A 14,724-nucleotide genomic window follows, 5' to 3' on the forward strand; every position below is an offset into this window, starting at 1 on the left:
AAAACAAAACGCAGCTGTAATGCAAGGAAGGGAATAGCAAGAGGCACAGTTTATTAGCTGCTAGTAGTCTGGTGGTTGGGGTGTTGCTGGTGCTTTAAACTGCTGTTCTTGTTTCCCCTCTATGTTAGTTTGGACCATCTCTTGCTCTCTTTCCAATAAGGAAGCAAATGAAATTTATGGTGGTACATGTTTGTCCCACCATCAGAAAGAGGAAAAAAAAGAGCAGAGTCAACATGAGGAGAGTCTGAAAACTGATAAGGGAAAGTACTGAAAATACACTGTTAGGGTTTTATGCTTTGAAAAGTGGCAGAATTTGTCTTCTCATTGTATGCTGTAAACACAACAAATAGATTGCTGCTAAGTCTGTTTTTCTGCATACAATTTTAAGAAAATGTGTATCTTAAAGATTTGTTGAGGTGGCCAAACTCAGTTTGACAAATGTCAGTGTTGGTGGCTGAACTAGTTTTATAAGTGAACCTGGCTAACATTTTTGCTGAAGGAAACCTGAGACTTGTATTGAAATATGGAAGTGTTATTTGTCTTTGCAGGGTGATATTGTATCATGTGCTGGCACCTACATCCATGTATGGAGCATTAATGGCAGCCCTACTGCAAGTGTAAACACTTTCACTGGCCGAAGCCAGCAAATAATGTGTTGCTTTGTGTCAGAGATGAATGAGTGGGACACCCAGAATGTCATAGTAACAGGACATTCGGACGGGGTTGTCCGGGTAAGTACTGCTTGTAAAATTGAGTTTACACCTTAGTAGTGGCAGTAGTTAGAGAAATCATGTCTATGCAACACAGTGTCCTCACTGGTACCAGAAGCAGTCCTACTATACTAGAATCCTCCACCTGAACAATTAGTCCTGCAGGAAGGAGGGAGTCTAGGCTGGGTAGATGATGCAGACTGCTTTCGGTGCTGGAACCAGCTGTTGCATTTCTGCACAAGGTGGTGCACTGTATCCTGTCCACAAGTTAGATGGACATTGAAGATTCATGGAAAACACTTTCAGTGAGCTGCAATCCTGTGCAGTTTTCTTTCTCCTTTTCAATGCACCCGTTGTGATGTGGCAACTAGCAGTAGTCAGCAGCATACATTTTCCTTCCTGCTGTTATTTTGATTACCTTTTGGTCACCATCTTTCATGCTTGGAGATCGTAGCTTCATTCACCATTTTTGTCCTACACACCTTGAGGCAATTCATCTTTCTGCCTAGAAAGAAAAAAGGAACTTACTGGCATTTCTGTTCGCTGTGAGTTTAACCTGGTTTTCAGTACTTTGCTGTGTGCAGTTCTAGGTCTGCCTTAACTCAGAGTCTGTTGGTCAGATTGCTGAGTGGAATATATTTTTTTGTTTTAACAGCTCAAGTTAAATAACAGCACAAGACTTCTTCACTTGTGATTCAGGCATAAACACAGATGTTCTCTTATAGTATCTAGTCTCAGAAAACAGGGCTTAGCATGAACATGTAACCTATCTCTTGTGCTGCCAGTGCAAATGCATGGTTCCTATAAGATATCTTAACTCTAGAAGTAGCTCTGGAGAAAGTTAAGAGTTCAGTACGTGACAATTTACTTATCATCTGTCCCTCCAGTTCTGGCGGATGGAGTTTTTGCAAGTACCAGAAACACCAGCTCCAGAGCCTGTAGAGATGCTGGAAATGCAAGAGGATTGTCAGGAAGCACAAATAGGTATGTCTCCCAACAAGTGTTCTGTATTTGTCTTTTATCTGATCTTTGCTATGCATAGGTAAAAAACATGTGGTTATAAAGTGCAGAATGGACAATAAGGATTTTGTCTCAAAAGACAATAGACATCCAGTGGGCATAATAAATAGAGCATCTGAGTTCCTTTTTCACCACCTTGCTTTTATGATAGTTTATTACTGTTATGAATAAGAACAAATCATACCCATCATAGCTGATTTTTTTTTCTGTGAAGTCTGAACTTTCTCTGGTTGTTTCTGCTATTGGTGAACCCGATGGATGCTACCATTGTCCAAAAGCTAGATTGTGTTTCTTTATTTTTCAGTGGAATTACAGCATAACAGCAGAGGTAAAAAAGTACTGATGGAACTGTATGCTGTGTAGACAGGAATGCTGGTCATATTATGTTCCCCTGCTTGGAAGATTTTGATCTCTGCTTGATAGGTGTTTCTTTTAGCCATCTTGTCTCCCTTTTGCCTCTTCATATTGAATATATGATCTGGATTTGGATCTGGATTATATTATATTTATTAGTGATTATTATATAAATACAGTTTTGGTCTTTTGGGTTTTTTTCCATGTTATTAGGAATGTAAATATCTTTGGCAGTTGCTTTTTTGCATTATTAACAGATCAGTTATTAACAAATCTGCATCATGTTTCTCAATCAACCAGACTTTCAGCATAGATGACTATGTCTACTTGTGTAAATCCTTCTGAAAGGCAGCAGGATTTGGTTCTGCTAACTTGAGCATTTTTTAAATCTTTGCTTATTGTATCTGCTCTATCAAAGCCTAGTATGGATGGACTATCATAGGAAACAGCTTCAGTTAAGGCATGCTGTTTTCTGACAGACTAGTGCAAAAAAGATGAATAGTGTGATTACTGGCAGGAGCTGAATCTCGACAAAAGCTTTGAGATGCCTGTGTTGCACTTTCCCTCTAGTCATGCTAGGGTGGTACCTGTTGGATTGTAGGTAGTGTCAGAGCAGAATACAGAAACAGCTCAGGCTCAAAGCAGCCTTACTAACCATGTCTTCGCTCCTGTTGGGTGAATCCAGGACAGGAAGCCCATGAAGAGGACAGCAGTGACTCCGAGGCAGATGATACATGCATAGGCCAGGACACGAAACCACAGGAGAGCCAGAGTCAACCAAGCAGCACCAGCCACAGGCCTAGGTCATCATCAAACAGAGCAGCAGCAGCATGGTCAGCAGACAGCGGCTCTGATGACTCCAGGCGTTGGTCAGATCAGCTCAGCTTGGATGAAAAAGATGGCTTTATCTTCGTGAATTATTCTGAGGGACAAGCAAAAATGCATCCCCATGCTCAGGTTAATCACCCACACCCCAGCTATGCTGAAGCACGGCACTACAGCAAGCTTAAACCAGGTAAAAGAACTTCCTTTGTTTGATAAATGTACTGTCAGAACTGACCCATAAGGAAGTTTGTGCCTGTGCAGCTTTGAGCAGGGTTGGCTGATAAATCCCAAAATGGTCAGTGAAAAGATTGTGTGCAAAGGTTGCATGTTGTTTAAGCTTTCCCTGAGAAGATGTGGTCAATTTACCCTGGCCAGCAGCTAAGCCACTCGCTCACCAGCACAACCCCCTGAAGCAGGATGAGGGGCAGAATAGAAAGACCAAAAGCAGGGGAACTCAAAAGTTGAGATAAGGATAGTCTAATAAACAAAAGACAAAGTGAGTGATGCAAAAGGAGTCACTCACCACCTCCCACAAGCAGAATGACCATCAGCCATTCTCTGAGCAAATGGCTGTCTCTCCCAAGGGCCCCTCTGATCAGTTTTATTGCTGGGCATGATGTTATACAGGGAATATCCCTTTCACAGTATCACAATATCACTTTGGTCAGTTTGAGGCAGCTGTCCAGCTTGTGTGCTTCCCAATGTATTGCACACCTCCAAATCCGTCACAGGAGGTGAGAGGCAGAGCAGAGTAGGGGAAAAAGAGAAAACCTTGACACTGTACATGTACTGCTGAACAACAGCCAGAACATTGGTATGTCACCAGAACTGTTCTAGTCACCTACTCAAACACAGCATCATGTGAGCTTTTATGAAGAAAATCAGTGACAGTTGGAAATCTGAGTCCTTACTTTAAGAAGAAAATAAAATAATTAAAATAAAAAGTGAAGCTCTATCCCAGTCCTGCCCAACTTTGGTACAGGGCACTTTGTCACCATTCTCTGCAGCACCCAACCGAACTTGGAGAAAGCAGGGGTTCTGTGCATTGTTTTGTATCCTCTTCTTACATGCACTGGGGAGCAGTTGAAAATACGTTTTCCCCGAGTGAAACTTGAGTCACAGGGAGTTTTATTTCCTTTTCACAAAATCACACATACAGGTGTGTTGGGGGAGAAGGGAACAAAAAAGAGAACAATCAAATTTGCTTTTCCCTTTCCTACTTCCTGCTCATTTCTAGGATACAGATGGGAGCGTCAGTTGGTGTTTAGAAGCAAACTAACTATGCACACAGCATTTGATCGCAAAGACAACGCACATCCAGCAGAAATCACTGCACTGGGCATCTCTAAGTAAGTAGCTCACACGCAGTTGCTTGAAACATTTTTCCAGTGCTGTCAGTGAGAAGCAGTTCAAACCAAACAGAAGTTTGTGCTGCTTCTGCTTAGGGCAGTCTTGTTCAAGGACTGGATAAAGAAAAATACTAAAATAGACTTATCCAGCTGCATTTTGTTGCACAGTGTGGTTATAGCTCCATCTCTCACTCAGGCCAGGCTAATTTGCACATTAGTTACTATGCCAGTAGTTTAACATATTACTTACGTAAAATTGGTCATTGGTGTCTACATGTTACTGTGCCAGATTCGTTGCAGGAATGCTTTTGCTTTTTTCTCACAGGGATCACAGCAGAATTCTGATTGGGGATGGTCGAGGCAGAGTGTTCAGCTGGTCTGTGAGCGATCAGCCTGGCCGGTCTGCAGCAGATCACTGGGTGAAGGACGAGGGGGGAGACAGCTGCTCGGGCTGCTCAGTCCGCTTTTCACTCACTGAGAGGCGTCACCACTGCAGAAACTGCGGACAGCTCTTCTGCCAGAAGTAAGCCAGCTAATAGTTGTCTTTGGGCTCTTTTCTGTACAGAATGTCAGGCTGGGTAAAGCTGTTGCACACCACAGAATTCTGCCAAAAGACTCAGGTTTCCTTAATTGAAATAGAACTGATAATGAAAAAAATCAAAACTCTCAAAGCTCCCATGGAGGAATTTGGAAAGGTAGATTATCCCTTTTATAAATCCAATGAGCAAGACAGGTATCAGGAGAGAATGTAATCTGGTAATCTGCTTGCAGCTTTGAAAAGCTCCCTATTGTTCTTCTGGGAAATACTAGACAAAAGAACTTGGCAAAGAAAAAGAAAAAAACCAAACACAAACCCCAAGCAAACCCCCAAAACCAACCAAATATAAAAACCCCACAAACCAAACAAGCTTCTTTTATAGCAACTAGTAAAAACATGTGCAGGACTGTCAGTATGCTGATTTAGGAGACAGCATACAGTATCAGACAAGGAAAATATATGACAGGGAGGATGTATGTGAGCTCCCCTTACACAGGAACTGAGGTGGGAGTCCACCAAGTCAGAGATGGTATCTCTAGTTTCATATCTGTGGCTGTACTTTGAGTCTACACTGGTGACAGCAACTGGTTTTAAGCTACCTCTCATGCAGAGTCAATTGTGTGAATTCTGTGGTGATCATATAACTTAAATTCTGCTTCTGCGACATGGTGTTGCATTTCTTTGTCAAGATAAGTGTGGACAGTTTTCTGGTATGTGAAGTCATGGTGATAATTTCCACACCTTGATAAAAAATAACGAGGCTGGGAGAGGACCTGTGTTCACAGCCACGTTTGGTTTTCCTCTACAGGTGCAGTAGGTTTCAATCTGAAATCAAGCGTCTGAAGATTTCATCCCCAGTCCGAGTCTGCCAGAACTGCTTCTACAACCTGCAGCATGAGAGGGGTTCAGAGGAGGGGCCCAGAAACTGATGGGGTCCTGGCAAGCAGGGAGTCCATCCAGCCCCCCAGCCACTCCAAGAACTAGTGAGAGTATTGTGCAGTGATCAGAAGGGATTAGAATATTGTCTGTTTACACTTAAGTTTATACTGAGTTTTAAGCACTATAAGTAAAAAGGGATCATTGAGTTGATTTGCATTGACAGAAGGTAAATGAGGCTAGTGGCATAATTAAGTGAAGAGCAAGGCCCAGGAAGACGTTACTAATAACCACAATAGAACTGTCAACCCCTAAACCCATGTTGACGTAGCTATTGAGAAAATCCTCACTAATCCTAAACACCCATTCTTGTCTTGTTTTTGTAGAGCTAGTCATCTTTATCGGGGGGAAGGGAAGGCTTTTTAGAAGATAGTTGTAAATCTGCCTTCTTCGCAAGCAGCTGTGTATATTGTAAATAGGTATAATGGCCTTTTTATCTAAATATGAACTTAACTGCCTGTTACATGGGACTTCAGATTAACCACTATACTTTGTGTGGCATCTTTATCTCATCAATTTAAATATGAATGTTAAAAAAAAAGAGAAAAAGATTCTAAGGCGTTATGCATATTTCTGTTAAAAATCCAGTCTGTGCATGTTTGTTCTTTCAGTTGCCCACAGTATCTTAATTTTAAGTGAGGCTGTTCATAGAATTACATGGATTTTTTCAAAAGAAAACATTTTTGAGAATAGGACTTGGAGTATTTTATTCTAGCTGTAAGATAACCAGGAACTAAATTGTACACTTGTGTTGCATTTTATACCAAACTATTTACCACCTCAGTGTTGTTCATATTTAATAAGGCCTCTTTTATACATATGTCAGAGCTGCAGTTTTGTTAATTACTTAATGTTCATTAGCAGCTGATTCATGCAGTGCAAGAACCAGCTTTTACCTTCTTTAGTCAAGAGCAGTTGGCTTGCATATAGGTACAGAATGAATTCCTTGTTGCATAAACTTTTAACCGCTGTTGTTCTGTAGCTTGTTTGCAAAAAAACTCCTGGAACAATAGACATTGCTCTAAAACAGGGTGATATTAGTCATGTCAGAAATGCTCCTAAGAGCTATCTTTGTGTTTCAGCACATGGCATCAACTTGAGGACAGCAGTAGATTTCCATTATGGTTTTTAAGTTCAAATATGAATTTAATTGCAGTATTTTTTTACTACTCTTGTCATTTATTTTGCACTACATATGGGATGAAGTAGAGACACTGATATCCACTGGGATTGGAACACGTGCATCAGATGGGCCCATGGACTTAATTTCTGAATGAGGTCTTGCCAGTGGGTTTTTGGTTGGGGGTGGGAGGGAGGGGAGGGCAGGGGACAGGCTGATGTTTGGTTTGGTTTTGTTTTTTTAATGTATGTGTATATATTTTGTAAATGGGTGACAAACTGATCTAGATCTAGGTATATTCATAATGATTCTTTTAAATAGCGGTAAGGATGTGACTCAAACCAACAGAAGATGGGTGGCCCTGCTTTTGCTCTGCTAGTACTTCAGTGAGTGTCTTCACTCAGAATGAGATAATCCTTCACTTGGGATGATTTGGGCAGACTCTGGTCCTGAGATGATTGAATCCATCACTTTTGTCAGAATTGCACCGTCAAATATGCCCCACCCTCTGTGGTGGTGCGACCCCTTTCAGAAGGTCCTTGGCACTGCAGGAGCACATCTGTCTTCTCTTGATTTGAGCCTTTAGCAGTTAATCCTGACCACTTACTATTTACCCTGGTATCACATGTTTATGCACTGAAGGTTAAATATGTATTTTGATACATGTTTGTTTATTATGTATGTGCTGGTCTGTAAAAAGATATATTCCTGTTTTGGTATGTATACTAGGTCCCCAAATGAACAGAAAGGCTTTTCTAGAGCCCTTGCACACTGTTGAGTAAATGCAGGTTTGTTGAGATTAGCTGACCCAAATAGATCCAAAGACTGATGATCAAGTAGCCATGCTGAGTGGCTGTTCCGACAGACTTGTCCCTAGAAACAGGAAGGAGGTCCTCAGTAAGCGTGTGCGGAGCACTGGAATTCCTGTGTTCAGCTGTTCTCTCTAACGTTGCCTTCACCCTTCCCAGAATGATGCGAAACCAGCATAATTCAGAAGACAGGCTAGTGGCCTTAACGTTTTCAGTTTGAAGAAAAGGCTGTTATAACAACTCTGAAATGCCTTTGAGTCCACAGAGTTTTCTTCCCCTTGCCTCCAGATTTCAAAACAAAATTTAGGGAAGTCTTCTTTTCTACAGACTAGAACTTGTACAGCCACATAATCAAATCCTGATAAAAACTAGGTTTATTACAGTAACACTGATAAAATTTAAACACTAAAGCAAACAGTTGGCATACAGCACTAATGGGGGTCATGAAGGTAGTGGGCCATTAGTGATGAGGTAGTTGGCTGTGTTCAGCTACATAAACACGTTGTAGGGGTGTTGTTCAATGCTTTTGCTGTTTGGCAGCATACTAAAAACACCAAGGTCACTATCCTTTACAAGTTCAGTAGTGAGGAGGTGAGTCCCAGTTTATGCTTTGGAAATAAATCACCACAGCCCTCTTAATTATTCCGAGGCGCTGTCCCAAATCCCATGTTCTTGATTGTAGGAGGTGGAGGGGAAAAAACACACCTGCTCTTATTTCCTCTGGCAGCTGGTGCTGTGGGCAGCTGTTTTGTTCACTTGGGAGTGGGGTTTTTTCCATTTCTTTCAAGCTTCTAATGCAAATACTTGCTTTGTTTTCCATGTAAAAATCTGTTGAGTAAAAATATACTCATGTACACTAACATTAGTAGACTGTATTCTCTGCAAGTACCTCACATGTCTTCTCCTGCCTTGTTCTTTGTAGTATACTTATTCATGTACTCTTAACATTCGTATGTAGTGTGCAACTGTAATGTCATGCTTATGAGAGGGGGTTGGCTGCCTCCAGCCCACGTTCCTCAATAGCAAAACACTTTAGATAAGTTATTTTGCACTTTCTTATGTATAAAATTGGTAGAAACTTATATTTGCTTTGTATCATTTAAAGACTCCTTTTGTTTCAGTAAATGAACTGTGTATAAAATACTTATGCAGTTAAAACTGTTTTTAGAAAGTATTTTTAATTTCAGCAAGTTTGGTTACTTGTTGCATGACTATTAACACAGCTGACTTTTTGTGTCAGTGCAATGTATATTTTTTTTGTCCTGTTATTAACTTGTAAGCCCTAGTTAAATGGCCATTTATTTGTACAGCATCAGGAGTAAATTGAAGATAACTGGCTAAGACTGGAGTGTGGAATTTTGTACTATATTGCAGAATCCAATATTTGTTTTTTGGTGGTTACGTAAAAGGCCTGACGATTTACTATCTAGTGTGCAATCTGTGATATCTGAATGTTCATTGTATATTTGTCTCCAATGCAAAAAGGTAGAGTAACACAATTACAACAATACATAATTAAATGCAATAGTTCAGGTACTGAAGTATTTTTTTCATTTCAAATAAATACCTGCTATTTACCACCAAAAAGCTGTTTTGCATTTGTTGGAAAGACACAACATTTGCAGCTGAATAAACATTTTTAACATAGGAGTGGTAACTAATGAGTTACATGTTTCTGTATTGTCATGAAGAGTAAATTTCTATACCTTGCTATACGGTTTTGCTTTCTGAACCCAAGCGCAGTCATCCACAATGATGCAGTGTGAAATCATGTGTCTTTGTTTATTCTGTTTTGCTTTATAAGTGTCATTCCAGAGTGTGAGGCCTGCAGAATTTGGCAGTGTGTAGAAGAATAGGCTGTACCTATATAGAGAAAGCAGACAGAAAATTATGTAAGTTGTGCTGGTAAGGACAGTGGAAGAGGAGGAAGTATCAAAATCCAGGTTAAATCATCTTTCCCTGGGAGAGAATGACTACTAGAGCAGAACTTGACCATATCTGGTGAGAAACAGCCTAAGATCCCCAAATGCTGAAATATTTTTTGTTAAATCTATTTTTGTACCCTTTCTAGGCTGTTAATGCTAAAGAATGTGGGTTTTCATGTTGGCAGTTAATTACGTGCCAACAATGGTGGCTAACAGTTCTCCTCTAACTGAAAAACAGGCTCTGATGAAGATGGGCCTACGATGTTCTTGGCTGATGAGCACCTGGGTTGCTACTGCATTCTTGGTATTTAACAAGTAAGTGGTTTCATTGGTTGTAAAACAAAAGGAACTTCTACCAATTAACGTAACTGTAATGCTTAATGCATTTAACATGAACTTCCATGAAGGAAGTTTAGTTAAGTGTGCTCTCAAGCAGTAGGGACAGAAGGAATTTTCACGGACTTCCTAAGTCATATCGTGGCTCTATATCATCAGTAATATCCCCTTCTTATAGGTTCAAGTGTGAGAAGTGGGCTTTCCATATTTTAAATCTTTTTACATGCTAAAAGAAATGTTTTCTCTTTAACAGGGAATTCCCTGTTGTGTTACAGGGGAATTACTGTACTTCAGAGCATACCTGCAGACGCTTGACATTTGACACATGCTGCAGCCCAGCATACTGTTCTGCTGTCGTGGACCAGGTCATGAATGAACTTCATTGAAGATTTTTGTGCCACTAAGCCATGCTGATGCAAAATGTAGGGTCTGGCATCACTATCCACTCTTTGCAGGGAGAGATGTTCTCCTAACAGTAGCTCCAGGCTGCTCTATGCAGGTGTTCAGTATGCAGTACTTCAACCTCATTTTTTCATGGGCAAAAAAAGGAGTTAGCCACTTTCTTTGCTCTGTGCCATATGAAGTTAGCTAACTTGTGCTTAACCCAGGACAGTGCAGCATTCAGAATGATGCAAGGAGCTTGCAGTTAAATGTCACATCCTGCCTGGAGGGTGCACTGCAGTGCCTTGTCTCCGCAGCTTGTGAAGTCTGATAGAGGGCATCATTCGGCTTTGGGAAGGTGAGCTAGCCCCATGGTATGGTTCTGTAGCCCTCATGCACCCTCAGCCACCCAAGTGTGCATGTGCTCTTCTCCACTTCTGCCAACCTGAGCATGTCCAGAAACTCTCTTCCACAGGTTTCTGAGAAGCCTGCCTTGATGAAACAAACAAAACCCAAATGGCTTTTGAGTTTTCCAAGCTGTTCGTGAAGACAGAGGCCGAGTGACGGGCAGGCAGGTCTGTGTCACTGCCTCTGGCTTCCCCCAGGTATGGTGGAGAGTGGAGGTGCCAGGAGCGAGCATGGAGAAGCAGTGGGGGCTGCAGTGCTGACAGACCTTTTGACTGGGAAAGTGCAGTCCCATCCCTGCCCCATTGAGCACAGGTTTTCGTGTTGACATAGGTAATGCAATTTAGAGTCCCTGTTGCAAATCGAGTGCTGGTACAGTTAGTATGGCTCCTTTCTGTGCAGACAAACAAGATTGATTGGTTAGGAAAGCCATAGCTTTTTGTGAGGCTTCTCACTAAACACGGAGCCAGGAGAAGAAAGAGCAGTGCCATACATAATTCATGGCAGCTCAAATGTCGGTGTTGGAGCAGTACAATCCCCAACAGGCATCAGATTGGGCAAGCAGCCAGTTTTGGAGTGAGACAAGGCAGTTGGTGAGTTACAGGGCAGCTCACTGCAAGTGCACAGGCCTTTAGCTGTGCCACAACTCCCACCAGGCAGAAGCACCTCCCAGGACACTAAAACAGATGGCAGCTCTTCTCATGCCTCTGTTTGGTGTGCCTGTTGCTCACAGAGGTCTACAGTGTTCTGGTGTGGGGGTGTGTTTGTGCTTGTGAACTAAAAATGTGGCATTTCATCCTGTGATAGTGCCATAGCCAAATCCATTGTTACCAAATTTGTGGCCAGTATACTGCGAGCAGCTTGTCTTTTGATTACAGTTGTGATGACTTTGACAGTTAGAAAAAGTGAGGCTTGGAGCCTGCTTTCTAGGCTCCTCAGAGTGGTTTGTACTGTATGTCGTGGTAAAAAATGCATATGTGTTTTTAAACAATTAATGCCAGTGGATGTTGTCTCCATGTAGAGACATAGTGTTGATACACTGGTGAGATTAGTTTGCCATGCAGTGCAAAGGAGGACAGAAACAGGACTGATGTGTTGGGAGCCAAATCCTGCTTCGTGTTCCTGGGTTAGTTCAGTGACGTTGCATTAGATGTATGGCTGGCTCCAAAGAAGGGGAATTCGTATGACATGGGTCTCAACTTGAGCATGGCAACTGAATGAACGTAAGTGCAATTGTGTCTGCTCCAGTGTCCACCACAGCCCTTGGTATGCTGCCCCAGCTGAGGTTCTCTGAGGGCAGGTAGGCCAGCAGGAGATTCAACCTAAGTGCGAACATGTAGCAAAAGCTGTGAGGTCACTACTACGTAGAGCAGAATGACCAAGAAGTGTAATGACCGTGTTAAGTAAAGGATAAAACCAGGCTGCTGAGAGCCAGCGGTAGCTCAAATCCAGCCAGTGCTTGAAGTGCTGGGCTTCGGCTGTCCCACAGCACCTTCCCCAGGGGAGGGACTGCTCTTTCCCCACATTTGGTGCCACTGCAGCCTGTGCTGCCTGTGCTGTGTTGCTGGGCAGAGCTGCAGAGAGGTTAAAGCACTGCTGAGCTGAGCAGGAGCAAAGACGACCTCTGGGCAAGATTATGTTACAAATACAAACACTGACGTATGGTCTATGTGTGTGTGCAAGGTACTTGCCCAATAACAGTGTTGAAAATGCTGTGTAATCAGCCACGACCCCCAGCCTGTGCAGGCAGGCTGTGAGGGTTGTTGACACAAGCTGCCCTCAGCTCTGGGAAAGCTTCCAGTCTTCCTGGGAAGGGGCAGCTTCTGTGAGTGCCACACGTGAGGGCAAGAACTGCTTTCCTCAAAGCTTGGCTGCCCTCCCAAGGCCACCCTGATGAAGCTGGGCAGGGAACCACCATGGAGCTGCTGGGACTGAGCAGCCCTCCTCCTCTCCTGCGGGACACTCATTAAGGGACAAATGCTCTGATTGCAGAGTAACCTGGGAGACGTTTCCCAACTCCTGTGCAAGGGCAGGCCTGAGGAAAGGGCAAAGCTGTCCAGCAGGTTTCCCCAACACACTACTCAAGCTCTTAAAATTCACCTACCTGAGCAGCACTTACTATATGCGTATCACCAAGGGATATATGCATAGATCTAAGAGCCGATCAGCCCCAAACCAAGCTGAGAAGTGTATTGTCAACAAAGGATAACAACAATAGCCTCACTTTAGTCCTAAAAGGAAGGTCTGGGGTTCAGCTGTAGGAAACTACTAGGACATCAAGGCTGCTCCTTCCAAGGGATAGAGAGTAAAAGTAGGTTTGAATTCAGCTGTAAAAGCACTAGTAATTAAAAATAACAGTGAGGGATACTTCTGTGGATGAGTTAAAACCCTTGGCTATTCTTTTCTCCCTATCATTTCTTCTAGGATAACTGAAAAGTCTTGTATCCACGCAGAAGTCAAAATGTATTCTTTTATTGAGGCGGCCCAATCTGTTTCTTCCCACTGTGTCACAGGATGGCACCATTCACCCTTACAACTACCCAAGGTGCTTTCCTGCTTCATAAAAAAAAAAATAAAATACTTTTTAAAGGCTGACTTGTTTTAGAGAGAGGGATTTCTGATGTCTCGGTATTGTAATATATGAAAATATAAGAGACAAAAATAGCAAGTTAGAACATGTCGCCCTGAAGCAGCAAAGCTCATGGATGCTGACAGAGCACAGAGATAAAAGACGCTTTGCACTGGTTATCATTGAGTGAATGTTCTTGTAGGCAAATCCTTTGTTATCAGAAACTTTCTATGACAGTCACAACATAACTTGAGAAGCACAAACTCTTCTGGAAGTTTGCAGTGCGGTGGAAGAAGAAAAATCCATTGGTAGTGACACAAGTCAAGAAGCCAATTCTTTATTAAAAAGATCCTTTAAGTGTACCTTTCAGTACAGACTTACTTGCTCCACTGTGGCTTTGAGTTGATGAAGATGAACAAACATTAATAAAGAGAGGCAAATTGGACACCTCTATAAAATTAAGTAGATGAATTATGGATACTGATTACACCAAATATAAACATCAAACCACAAGAATTATACACAGTCCTAAGGCTAACTATGTAACAAATGTATGCAATTGCACTTAAGTCTGTAGGAAGTTGACACATACTGCTGCCCAAGCACTCCATATCCTAGGTCAAGAAGACACCCACTGGGTGTCACTGCATTGAGAACAACACTTTCAGAGCCAATACCCAGAGTGTTGCTATGCCATACATTTAGCTTGTTGTGAAAGTGACCAAATGGGCCCAGCAGTGCCCAACTGAATTTATTCAAGAAAAAAATATTAAACCAGTTTTACTGGTATCTGTTGTTTGTGCTTTTCCCTTAGCTAGAAACCCCAATGCCTTTGACCACAGTACATCCACCTGGGACAGAAAAGGTGATCTGATGCCCTGATCCTGTGGAAGCATCCTTTCTGCACCCACAGCCCACTCTGCTGCAGTGCCTGTACCTAGAGAGATACCACTGTTCAGGCAAGAAAATACTCTTACCAGATCCAGTGGAGTTCAGAGTCCATCCCTGAAAGGTAGGAAAAGGGACAAACACTTGTTACGGTTTGCTCAGTAGGTCACCCTTAGTGTTCAGTCTGTAATAAAAAGTGCCATTCCTTTTGTGAAAACAACAGATGCAAGAGCAAGACAGGGAGCTAGAGTAGAAACTGAGAGTCAGGTTTGTTTCATTCAAGTGCAAGATACCTCTAATGATCCTTCAGTAAAAACCCTCTCTGATAGGCAGCTGCTGCTGTTAGGATGTTTTGCTCTTTGTATGCTGGTCCCTGGGGTGTAAAGCTAGTTAGTTGCAGAGCTGCTATAGGCAGCAGGAGGCTTATTGACTAGCTAGAAGAAAACCCTGTCAATATTATTATTCACTTAAGCTTAGAGCAAAATGGCTCTTATCTTAGTTTTATTTATGTGCTGATTTATTCATGAAATTTCTTGGTACCTGCACAAATTGCCTGTTA

The 14,724-nt window shown here is 42.2% G+C and overlaps 1 protein-coding gene across 7 annotated transcripts in view; it reads left to right on the forward strand.

Annotated features, from left to right (window-relative positions):
* WDFY3 (WD repeat and FYVE domain containing 3) overlaps nt 1-9,322 on the forward strand; it is a 173,662-nt gene extending 164,340 nt beyond the window's left edge. For all 7 annotated transcript variants that reach the window (XM_061350991.1, XM_061350994.1, XM_061350992.1 and 4 more), the window contains 6 exons: nt 549-731; nt 1,598-1,694; nt 2,770-3,099; nt 4,147-4,258; nt 4,584-4,781; nt 5,605-9,322. In XM_061350991.1, the coding sequence (XP_061206975.1) occupies nt 549-731; nt 1,598-1,694; nt 2,770-3,099; nt 4,147-4,258; nt 4,584-4,781; nt 5,605-5,725 (1,041 nt within the window). In that variant the 3' untranslated portion in view covers nt 5,726-9,322. The remainder of the gene's footprint in view (nt 1-548; nt 732-1,597; nt 1,695-2,769; nt 3,100-4,146; nt 4,259-4,583; nt 4,782-5,604) is intronic.
* Nucleotides 9,323-14,724: the final 5,402 nt, after the last annotated feature.

This window comes from Neopsephotus bourkii, unplaced genomic scaffold, assembly GCF_033783945.1.
Source record: "Neopsephotus bourkii isolate Nb327-2 ecotype Australia unplaced genomic scaffold, CSIRO-AGI_Nbou_v1 NB_547, whole genome shotgun sequence".
Lineage (NCBI taxonomy): Eukaryota > Metazoa > Chordata > Aves > Psittaciformes > Psittacidae > Neopsephotus > Neopsephotus bourkii.